Source organism: Scomber scombrus, chromosome 1 (assembly GCF_963691925.1).
Source record: "Scomber scombrus chromosome 1, fScoSco1.1, whole genome shotgun sequence".
Taxonomy (NCBI): Eukaryota; Metazoa; Chordata; class Actinopteri; order Scombriformes; family Scombridae; genus Scomber; species Scomber scombrus.
Window position 1 is genome coordinate 13,865,625 of NC_084970.1, and position 12,176 is coordinate 13,877,800.

A 12,176-nucleotide genomic window follows, 5' to 3' on the forward strand; every position below is an offset into this window, starting at 1 on the left:
TCTTAATTGTTAACTATATCTTGTATATATTTTGCATGATGAGCATTGACTGAGTTAGCCTGAGGACTAACATACTTCTTGATTAGTCCTGAGAAATGACAACACATGTTGCTCACACCCAATAACAACAAACTACAAAATATAATAAATACAGAATCCATTGACTTCCAGTACGTTTTTTACATTTTACTACTGATAGAACATATTTTTCCTACTTTTTCCACATGGGGTGTTACTGTAGTTGAGTTTGGACACACCTTCCCATTCCAATGAATGAGAAAATGTGTCCAAAGTTTTGACTGGTACTGCATAATGTATACATATAAATATAAAACTGATAGCTTAAGAGGATCAGTTCAACATTTCAAAAATAGAAAAGGAAAATGTTACAGGAACAATTATAACATTAATAGAACAGATGCAGATGTGCAATATACACTAAATTGGACTGTATGTAGTGACCCTGTATGGCTGATAGGACAGCTGAGTGAGCCGTCAGCCTGATCCCGACCATTGTTGGGTTCCACAACAATGGTCATGGCCTAGCTCTACGGCTCTACCTTAATCATACGCACAAAGGAAGCTTGTCACTGCAGCCCTGAATTTTTAATGGGACTGACATCGTCTGCTATTGCTCTCTCTCCATCTTTCTCTCTATGTCTCCGGGAGGGAAAAGCGTCCCGGCTCTATGTAGGATCAGCTCGTCTCTCGCAGGTGCTATCAAATGACAGAACAGCTGACCAGGCAGACAGCTCTGTTGTCAACAGGTTGACTGACAGTCTCTCTGTGGGACAGGATCCATGTGACAATCCACACATGCAAATACGTAAAATAAAACCCTAAATATAATGCTCACTCACAACAATCAGCAGATGTTCCAGCTTTATGACTGTAAAATTACTAATTTAGTCCTGTGACACAGCCTTAGTCTTCGTCTAATAACTAGTGATACATTACTGGTGTCGCAAGCATCGTGGGAGGAAGACGAGAATATTTCAACAGGATACTGCAACTTTGGAGGAGGCAGAAGCTGTTCCATTCGATTTTTTAATCTTTTAAATACTGATATCTGGGGCGCGAAGGTGGTCGAGTGGTTAGAGCGCATGCCACATACGCAGCTGACCCTGGTTCGAATTCCAGCCGGAGGTCCTTTGCTCCATGTCACACCACCCTCTCTCTCTCCTGTTTCATGTCTGTCTACTGTTAAATAAAGGCGTCTGTGCCGAAAAAATCTTTTTAAAATTTTAAAAAAAAAATACTGATATCTGTACTTGAAGTGTGAAGAGGGTTTCCACGTAAACTGTGAGGGCTCAATTTTTCAGTCAAAAGCAGAAGGCAATCCCTGCTACGAAGAGAACTCGCAGGAAGTGGTTGCTAAATTCAGCAAATACGTTTGGCTCAGCCTATTTCTCTTTCTTTCATGTTCGATTTCATCACTGGAAGCTGCGTGAGTTGACATCTTGGCTATGTGGTTACCGCAGTGGGACCTAGATGATACGTGCTCAGTGCACAGGGTTGACCTGAACTAAAACGTGGCGAGCATAATGTTAACATAGAGGGTAAATCAGTCATGAACTCAGAGGGAAATATAATCCTCAGTATGGTGGAGACATCAGTGCTTTTACTTTGTTTAACGGAGCAAAATACCAAGTGTATGTGTTGTAATTGGAGCTTTTGGTCATTTTTAAGTGCAATATGTCAGGGCAAATGTTTTTCACCAAGCTTGTTAGTCTTTTGGTCTTTCAGCTTTAAACTACAGAAAAGTGAGGGTTTATGTCAGTGCTGATGGCTGAGAAGCCTTAAGTGCCCCAAGTGTGTGGTTAAATGCCAAAATATGTTACCTTGACGACTGGGTGGCCACCTGATGATGCTTTGACAGCTCCTCGGCTGCCCTCAGTCTCATAGTGTGCTCGATGGTGGGCTTTGGGTTGAAGCTCTATCTTCAGATCATACTGGCCAAACTGACTTGGCAGCGGCCAATCTAGAGGAGGAAGCGAGGAGGTCCTGAGGAGGGAATATCACATATATAAACAAAAAGGAAGAGTATAGTACAACTTTGTTATGAAACTAAACTATGATGTGCTCAAAGATTAATTGAAAGCATTCAGCGGAAATGTCTGAGGTGGTGGTAATTAGTGAGTGTAAATATGAACAACCTGTCCTGAAGATGACCTGAGTAGGATGGGGCAGAATCTAATCAGTGATGTGATAAAAATTTCCCTCATAAAATCTGTTGGCTGCCCACACCTTCACATTTTCCATCTATCAACTTATTCGGTACAGATATTCTAATCCCTCTGATATCTCTTACTATACTTCATGGCAGATGACAAAAAGCTGTCTAAAGTCCGAAAAGTAAAAAAAAAAAAAAAAGAAAACAGGTGGTTTTCCCCTTTCATGGTCTGAGACAGATGTGGGTATAATATGCCGTCTACTCACCACCAGACAGTGAATCACTGGAATGTCCACATACAATAATCTTGTTCTTAAACATAATGTGTGTAATAGGTCATGTTAAGACTTTAAGGGTGAATCATTTTCTACGGGGGACTTTTCTTTGTGTGTCTTAACCTGTATTCTCTGCGTGGCTCAGGGAATGGATGGTAGCATGAGTGTATGTCAGTGAGTGAGTAAATTAGTGTGTTTCTGTGTGTATGCTGTAAGTTTATACTTGATGTGCAGTGCACCACAGGGGCTGGCAGTATGTGTTTTTCCTCCCTGCCTCTTTCTTTTTTCTTTTTTTATCTGTGGAGGCCACAATCATATTTGAACAGCTGCACTCGAAAATAAAACACTCAATGGCCTTCTCCACAGAGAAACTGTGTCTCCTCATCTGAGTCCATTAGATCAGTTTATCCTCAAAACACTTCGTAAAACACTGCCATTGACCATTACCATCAACCAAGCCTTAAAATGTTCTACTTGTTGTTGTATTCATGGTTGTTGTTGTTGATTATTATTTATTTAATATTATTAATGTACAATCCACTAAAATTGAATATATTACAGACTACAGCGTGTCATGTTCAAACTCCCAAAAAAAGTTAATCTGGACCATGATGTATTTCAGTGGAGATGTATCTAAAATAAACCATTTACATCAATTGTCTGTGTAATATGGCACAATATAAAACTCTAAGTTTACTTAAGTTTAGTTTGCATTTTTTTCTTCTATTTAGTTATCATAGTACCTTTTTACTTTTGTCGTGCTCTGTAATATCTACACTGTAATAAAGCTATTAAATTTGATAAGCTTAATGCGTTGTTATGCAAGACGCTATGTAAAACCTTGTCACATCTTGACAATGCACATAATTAATTATTCACCAGCGAACAAGGCCGCTGTAAGGCTGCACATACAATATGCGTTTCATCCAGGTGTTCTTGTCTGGCAGCAGTTACAATGTGCTGTTGTTTTTGAGCACAGCAGTATGCAATCATACAATAAACTGTGTGTGTGTGTCTCTCTGTATCTGCACACTAGCAGTATGTCCATGAATTTGTGTGTGTGTCTGTATTTATATGGCTGTGTATGTTAGGCATGAGTGGGTGAAATGGCACTGTACTGTGGCAGCTGCTAGTATGTGTTGTTTCATGGGCCAAGCAGAAACTACACACTGATCTCTACCTCAGTGATGATCACTGTATGGTCTTTGTGCACACTGTCACATGGTGGCATAAACTTTTATTTGGCTCTTTCCGAGACCATACAAGCTTCTCGCATACAAGCATAGTGAGTATACACTGCATGACAGAAAAAAATGATTTTTAGGGGGAAAGTTTGTAACGTTTTAGCCAGCATAGCCGACTCCTTTAATTCTTCCCTGTCCAAATGCCTGTCAAGTACTGGCTTACGTGCAGACCAATCTGATCAGTCTGAATTAAAGACATGTGAGTTAGGCTTTCAGTGGAGTCATTTCACTTCATAAACTGCCTAACAGAATGGCACCAAAAATCTAAATCTAAAGGAAAGACCGAATTTTGGAATCAAAAGACAAGTTCCTGATATTTTCTAGACTTTTGTGCAGCTCAGTGTAGCTTTGTGGTTAGAAATCTAACTGAGCTACCTACTGCAAATACTCCTACCACATATGGCATGGAAACCACTTAAGGTTTTAACGTATAACTTAAAGAATAACCAGTCAGGTTGAGCAAATTACATGCAATGATAGTTGTCTATTTTCAAGAAAATACCTATTTTGGTTTATAGCGTATGGTAATCATGTGCTGAGCAATTGCCATAATGGATGTATAGTCTGTTATGATATGTTGTAATTTTAAAACCAAGAGTTGCTCTAATTCTAATAATAAAAAAAGTAAGATTTTCAAACAAGGTTTTCACCTGATGGCAGCTCTGTCTAAGATTTAACCTTTATGTTTTCCTCCCTGGCAGCCTGACATAACCACCCAGGAAGTGCGGCTTTGCATGGCTGCTACGGTAACAGGAGTAGAAGAGGACAGAGGAAATACGAGCTACGTGACGGAGCAGAGCGGGAGCCACAGCCTATGGACTGACATCACATAACCTTTCTCAAATGTCTAAGTCATAGTGTGTCATTCCCACAACCTAGTCTTGTCTATAGTCTCCATCATCACACTCGTATCCTTTCCTTAAAATGACAAATTACATGATAATTTTGCATCTACAAAATTTAGTCACATTTTAAATAACAAAGAAATGGCATGTTGACTAATTTTCTTCTGCAATATACACCTTATAATATATATCAAACACTTTTTTGTTTTCTTTTTGTTTATAAAAGCTCATTAAAATACTTTTTCAACCAGTGGATCTTCACTGGTAGTCTCATGGTGTATCAGTAGGTGTATATAAAACTTCCAACCAGTAATACCATCAGATTTTTGAACAGTTCCCTCAGCTGCTGCCATCGAGTATAACTGTATTTAAGTTAAATTGGGAAAGTACTAATATTTCATTAATTCAATCCAGTGACGAAGTGTACTGACTGAAGTGTACATATTGTATTGACACAATGTAATACTGGCCTTTTTACTGACTCATAAGAGTGCCATTTATATATCAATATAAGGGAGGATGCTGTGAGAAAACACTCATTTCTGTCAAAGAAAGTGTCTGAAAATCTCCCCAATATCCCAACCACTCTGACCCAATCCCACCCATTTCACCTGGACCATGTGTTCAAAACTACACTAACACACATGTGCATGCACAGACAACCCAGTGACCTCCTATCTCGTGGCAGACAGGAGCTCACACCACCCGACTCTCTGGTGTAGAAGTCACATCTGACAACGGAAATTTATGTTAGGCCATCGTAAGCAACTGTTGAAGGTTTGAGCAGCTTTAGCAAGAATGATAATAGCAAAACACACCGCTTCAATTTGGCAACATGACGTGACAAGACGTGACCTTCATATTAAAACTTAAAACAAATTGTGTGGCTATCACATTATTTTGGACATTATTCTGTTACTGTCTTGATGAGGAAATTACACTTTCCTTTTACTTACACTAGAAGAGCAACGATGAAAAGAAGTTGACTCATCATAGAGATGACCCTGTTATTGTCTAGAGGGTATTTAGGTCTATGTTAGCATGCATGTGTGTTATGTCTATGCATGTGTTTGTTTATTTATGTATATATGTGTGTATGTGTGTGCGTGTGTGTGGTGGCCCCCTTGCCATATGTGCCCTGTGCTGATTTACAGTGCTAGGGGCCAGTGCACACAAACAAGGTCTTCATCTGCTTCACACATTGGAGAACAGACAGCAGACTCGTCTCCTAAAAAAAAAAACTGCATCGTGAGCCTTTGATTGCACCCATCACTCTTTAAGTGTTTTTGGAAGAGCTGGTGTGTGTTCTGTATGTGTTTCCCTCCACACACTAATAAACTTGGCATCACTGTATGGTTTAACTGTGTGTGACTTATACTGCTGATACAAAGCTCAAAGCTCCCGTTACTGAACATTGATCTTTTCCATCAACATGTCTATTATTTATCTTACGTGCTATTTGATGCTAATTTACTGCACTGCCCAGTTTATATTTCTCTCCAAGATCAAAAAGGGTTTTCAATCTTTATGACAGCTTACAACACTCTCTTGACAAAATGTCCCATATCAAGTGGTGACCGCATTAATCATTCACAAAAATACTGATAACAAGGCAGTTATCTCAACACCACCATTTTTTTGGGTCATAAGTTAAAAACATTTTAAGCTAAACCATCCATCAAGACAATATTCCATATTCCATAAAACTAGCTAAAACTAAAGTGTTTCTCAAATTCAAACAGGAAGTAGAATACAACAAACAGATTGCAACAGAGAGGAATAGGTTGAGAAATTAGACCCTGCTGACATTTGTAAAGATAAAACATCAGAATTTTCCAAACACTTCCTCTCGCACTGAGTTTTCATCATCTGCATGAATCATTTGTTTGAGCTGTTTTAGTTTTAGCTGTTTGACTGCAAAACAGTGAAGTGTGGGGCTGGATTTGAAACTTAAAAATGAGTAAACTTACCTGAATATAGGTGTATGACCAGGCTTGGGTTTATTCCATGAGAAATGGGAGGGCACAGAGAGGAACTGTTCCCCAGGCCCGTCCTTCTTCAGGCTGTGCATGGCCTCATCTGAAGGAGAGTCTAGATTAGGGGACATATTCCCTTGGTCATCTAGCCCCAGGTCACCTTTCCCAGTCTGCATAGCTGTTCTGTCTTGTGAGGTCTTCCTGGTCTTAGATGGGATGTCTGCTTCAGATGGGCAGCACTGGAAGGGCGACATGCCTACAGAGGGACTACCAGCCCAGGTGTCCTCTGTCACGCTGCCCCTGGGTGAAGGTCCTGGCGTGGGTGTGGGTGAGTGATGTGGTGACACAGAGCCTGGGTAACAGATGTCGGCACTAGAGTGGCGCCTCTTCCCGCAGGGTGATGTGGGACGTGAGGAGGGCCTGGAAGGTGGCCGTGGGCTAAGCCAATTTTCATCAGTGACACTGGTGCGTGGCGAGTGGCAGGGAGACTGTCGGGGTGACAGGCTGATGGAGTGGGAGTGGTGGATGAAGGCGGGGTGATGGTGCTGCCAGTGGGGCTGTTCCTCCAAAACCCCACCACCGGTTTGAGGGGAGGCACAGCCTGGAGAAGTAAGTGGGGAGCCCAGGGTGAAGCGGGCAGCAGCTTCGTTTAGCTCGGAGTCAACATCGTCATATACGTGTGAGAAGGATTCACAGGAAGATGCGTCAGAGAACCAGCTCCTAGAGGAGAGGCTGCTGCACGGGCTGGGGCTGAGCGAAGAGTCCCGGTATGAGTGGTCCAGGCGTAAATACAGGTGGTCTCTGGACAAGGGTCTGTCGCTGTGGTAGTCCCCATCAGGGCCATTTGCCCTCAGATCTTCCTCGTTGCCATCCATCTCCTGCTGGCAGCTAGGGGAGATAGAGGTGATCTGAATACTGGGGCACTCAAAGGCTTTTGGTGCCTCCACGGGAGCAGAGGGCAGCAGGGGGGAGGTGCCATACTTGTGTTGTGCCTCATAGCTCGGGGGCTCAGATCCTGGTTTGTGTGACTGAAGGCGTGGGGAAGTGCTGATGACTTGGGAGTGGGACTGCATGCCATGACGAGGCAGGCCAATAGACTGGTGGTTAGTAACCATAGACTGGGACTGGCCCACATTTAGGATATAGAACGATGTGTTGTCATCAGGCTCCAGATCTAGGAGATGAAAAGGAAGAGGAGATTAAGATACAGCCACCGTCTTGAGATCTCATATGATTCCAAGGAATGGAGTGACACATCTAGGGTTGTGTTTATGCAGATCAGGCAAAAACAATACTAGGCTTCTAACCAACACATTAGCTTTTTGCATCTAAAACATCACAAGTATAACAGGCAAGAAAGGATTAATGACATAATCTCCACACTATGTCAGAAAAACTCCCTCCAGCTCTTACACATTGCAGTTTGCAAGCATTAAGACAGCGACACATCTGTCTGCTGTCATGATTCTTCAATTCAGCAAACCAGATCCCGACTAAAGCAATGATTATGATAAACCCATTATTTAATGATATTTACAGAGCATATTTAAGATGGATATTACAGTTTGTGTTGCAGTATTACAGTATTTGTGTCTTATGACTGTGCCCTAGAGCAGTTTCAGCCTCAGATAAGTGGTCTAAGATCTCCTCCTAACTCATTAAACAGTTTATTAAAAAAGAAAAAAAGGATCAGATGTGATTTGCCATTACTGAAGTTTGGCCTAACTCCACTTGCTGATATTACATTCCTCCAACTAATAATTCATCCTCCTCCAGCCTTTATGTCACATAGCACTGCACCACACCAGAGCTGCACTTGAGCCTCTGGTCAGCAAAATTGTGAAAAAATAATTTGGTCACAGACCCATGTGCAGTTGTGGCCTGAGTTTGCACTGGCGATTGAGCCCAGTTTCAGGAAATTAGAGGCAAGAGTGTTGCTGGGTAGCAGGCAGTCATACAGGCATTGTTCCAAGAGGGATAACCGATGAACAGCACTACTCAGGAAACAAATTCACACAACGGTGCGTGCTGTCGGCTGTCATCACAGCTAGCGCCGGCAGGCTATTTATACCAAAGGTCATCCGGCACAGGCAGCATGTACACACACAAATATACACACCCACACACAAATAAATAGACAAGAGCCCATTGTCCGTATTGGCTCTACTCTGTTAGAGGTTATTGATAAACTTCCACTGGATGTGCTCTCTGCTGCTACAACTGAGACCACTGCAATAAATTCACATGCAGAGAAATGTTCACATTTGAAAAGTAGATATTGAGAATTTTTAACATAAAACAATAATGTGTCAAAAAACATCAGTATTGCTTCACTTCACAAGTACACATTTCATTTGCAATAAATAAAACTTTTAGTTGTACTTTATGAATTGTGTATTAACAGGGGCAACAGTCCCTAACCAAGAATAAACATTTAAACAGAAAACTCAACACAAAACAAAGCAAGCATCAGTTTTTCTGTCCTGTCTTTGGCCTCCTGAGCAATGATGAACACAACTTTTACTTTATTGTGATAGGAAAAGACAAAAATGATTAATATTCTTCAGAACATTACAAAAATGAGAGTATTCATAAAACATCTAGCCTAGCTAAAAACCACAGTGTAGCCTGTACAGGATAAGGTTGAGAAATCATTACACAACACTTCCCCATATTCCTAAATATAAGAGACATTTTGCATTTTGTTACATTTAACATTTAAGTTATTCTCACAAAATGCAAAACTTTTTTTGAAGCACAAACAAATAATAATAATAATTAAAGCCGCAAGCGGCGATGGCGGGCCCTCGCTCACCCATGCCACCGCGGGGCCTGAGGCATGGCGGGGCTGTGGCATGAAGCAGAAAGTGAGAAAAAACCTGGAAGGAGGCCAAAAATGCAATGTTTCGTTCATCCAGTAGGGGGCAGTCACAGGTAGTTACACATATGGTCTGGTGTGGTCTGGTGTGTTCAGGGCGGCCACTCATCAGTCATGTGAAGTTTGGAGTGAATTGGACAAAGCATGAAGGAGTTATGAGAGATTGATGGTTCATCCACCAGGGGGCAGTAGAGTGTAACAAAACACAAGCGGTTGCGTTCAGGGTGGGACAGTGATTACACATGTGAAGTTTTGTGGAAATCGCACAATGATGATGTAAAATATGGCACTTCCTGTTTCCACTAGGGGGCGACACGAGTGAGATCGCCTATGAGCGAATGGAGACGTTGAGGTCGGCACCCTGGACCTGTGTACCAATTTTCATGATGATACGAGTTCAATAAAGCCATCAAAAAGCCAAACGTATTTTCATGGCGAGGAATTGATGGTCGCCGCGTCGCCACACGGACGCCATTACTCGTAGCTTCACAGTCTTCATAATGTAGCTTCACCAACTGGTTCTGAATGAAGTTGATGGGGCAAAGTATGTAATTTTAATGAATCTTAGTTAACTTCCTGTTACCACCGGGGGGCGCTATGAGTTACGTGGGAAGTTAATATATCGGGACGTTCAGGGCGGAGCCATCATCATGTCCAGCAAGTTTGAAGCTGATTGGATGAAGTATGTGGGCGTGAGAGCCACTCGTATGTACATGGCGAGCACGCCAAAGTTAGTTGAGCCCTGGCAGACACGCCCTTTGACCTACGGATGCGCAGAGCACAACTTAAGCTCAGCTAGGTCTGGAGATGTTGCGTACCTAATTTGAACTTGATCGGGCGAACGCTGTGGGAGGAGTTAATTTTAGGCGGGAAAAATCTAAACCAAAATGGCCGACTTCCTGTTGGGTTGAGGTCATGAGGTGAAGAGGCTTTTTTGCATATGTGGGTATAATACATATGTGTACCGAATTTTGTGAGCATAGGACAAAGTTAGCAAAATTCCCTATGGGCATTTTTGGACTTTGTAGGGGGCGCTATTCCGCCATTCTGCGTCGACCATGTGCGACCACCCAAAAATATCGAATTTCGGATGAGGCCGGACGTCCGTGCAAAAGTATAAGCATTTTCGCATTTGGGAAAGGGGCGAAATTGGGGCACGAAATGTCGGAAGAATAATAATAATAATAATAAACATTACAATTTCAATAGGGCTTTCGCCAGGCGACTTGCAGCCGCCGCTCGGGCCCTAATAATAATAATAATGCAGAATATAAACTTATGAGTTAGTCAAGTTCCTGTATTTATTTATTTCAGCTTAAACTGATGAATACATAACAGGAATCATACAGTTTTGTCAAATCAGACACTAGGGTATAGAAGTCTGTAAAAAGGATTTGGAAAAGGAGTGTGTTTCTATGGGCCCTTTAACGTAGGAATGTTGCACCAATATCCCGCCGTTCTGTGCAAAAGGTATGAACAGGAATGTTCTTCCACCAATAAAGTGGTACGACTGTGTAAAAAGGACAGCCGGCATGGCGGGACAACACACACTAGACACTGACATCACACCTATCTGAAATCACACGGGGCGGCATTATGGCAGCTATGATTGGTTGTGTGTTAAATAAAAGCCAAGCCGGCATAATGACGGGTCTTCTTTACAGCAATATTGCAGTATCTCAGTATAAAAAGGACTTATGTTTCTGTCCTCACTCTCTCTCTAACAGCAGCAACAGCAGCAGTGGCGACAAGCTCTTTATTTATAGCTGCTCAGCTTCGCACTGGCCCTGCCTGCCTGTCACAAGACCCAGCAGTGGATCGTCTGACGACAGCATCTGACTGACTGACAGGGAGCAAGAGAAGGACAACAGAGTGGAGAGGAAGAGAATAAGGCAGTGAGGAAAGGAAAAAGCTGCAAATTGCTTCACTCAATGATAGCCTGAATGGAAAGATAACATGAACAGAGAATGAACAGAGGCAGATAAAAGGACAGAAAAAGTGAGGGAGAAACAGAAAGCAGCAGTTAAAACAGACACACTTTAAGTACGGGAAGCATCACCGTCTTCTAATAGAGCACACTGCCAAACACTGTTAACACGCTTACAGAAAACATCACCTCTAATTAATCTTCCATCCAAATTATTTATCGCTGTTTAAGTCTTGTCTAGTTTGCAAAATGCTCCCTATCTAGATAACAATGATAACACAAACCCATCTCATGAGTGTCCTTCCTTCTTCCTCAATAAATAAAAAAATCAAAAGCAATATCTGCAAAAAAACTAACAATTACAATTTTAAAAAAGTAGAAAAAAGGGGGAGCACACTGCATTATTTTTTCTCGCTAAAAGCCCACATACTAAAGACTGAGTTAGAGAGAAATAAATTAAAATTAAAATTAAATAAAATATCTGTGCATTATAATAGAGATCCTCTCTCTTAAGAGTTTATATATTTCTTGAAAAACCCTCCCCTGCTGTTGAGTGCATGTTTACATTTTGTCCTCATTGAGATGCTTTTCTAAATGGGTGAAATGCGCAAACCGTCAATCCGCCACAGGATTTGACTTAATTAGCAGCGTCTGATGAGCTGTTGTTGCTAACATCACGTATCCCAAGAGAGGACAGATATTAAGGGAAATTATTCTGAAAGAAGCACAGGCGTTTGATTATGTTAAACAACCCAGCAACAGTCTGTCTTTATTACTATACAGAAAACCATTAGCAGCATGAACTTATTATGCTGTTGTAGAGGTGTCCACAGTGAGGACATTAATGTGGTTTAATTT

At 41.6% G+C, this 12,176-nt stretch overlaps 1 protein-coding gene across 1 annotated transcript in view; it reads right to left on the reverse strand.

Moving 5' to 3' along the window:
- nfatc3a (nuclear factor of activated T cells 3a) overlaps positions 1-12,176 on the reverse strand; it is a 62,634-nt gene that overhangs the window by 34,843 nt on the left and 15,615 nt on the right. The window contains exons 2-3 of the mRNA XM_062421037.1: positions 6,508-7,687; positions 1,842-2,004 (exon numbers count right to left, since the gene is read on the reverse strand). Coding sequence (XP_062277021.1) covers positions 1,842-2,004; positions 6,508-7,687 — 1,343 coding nt within the window. The remainder of the gene's footprint in view (positions 1-1,841; positions 2,005-6,507; positions 7,688-12,176) is intronic.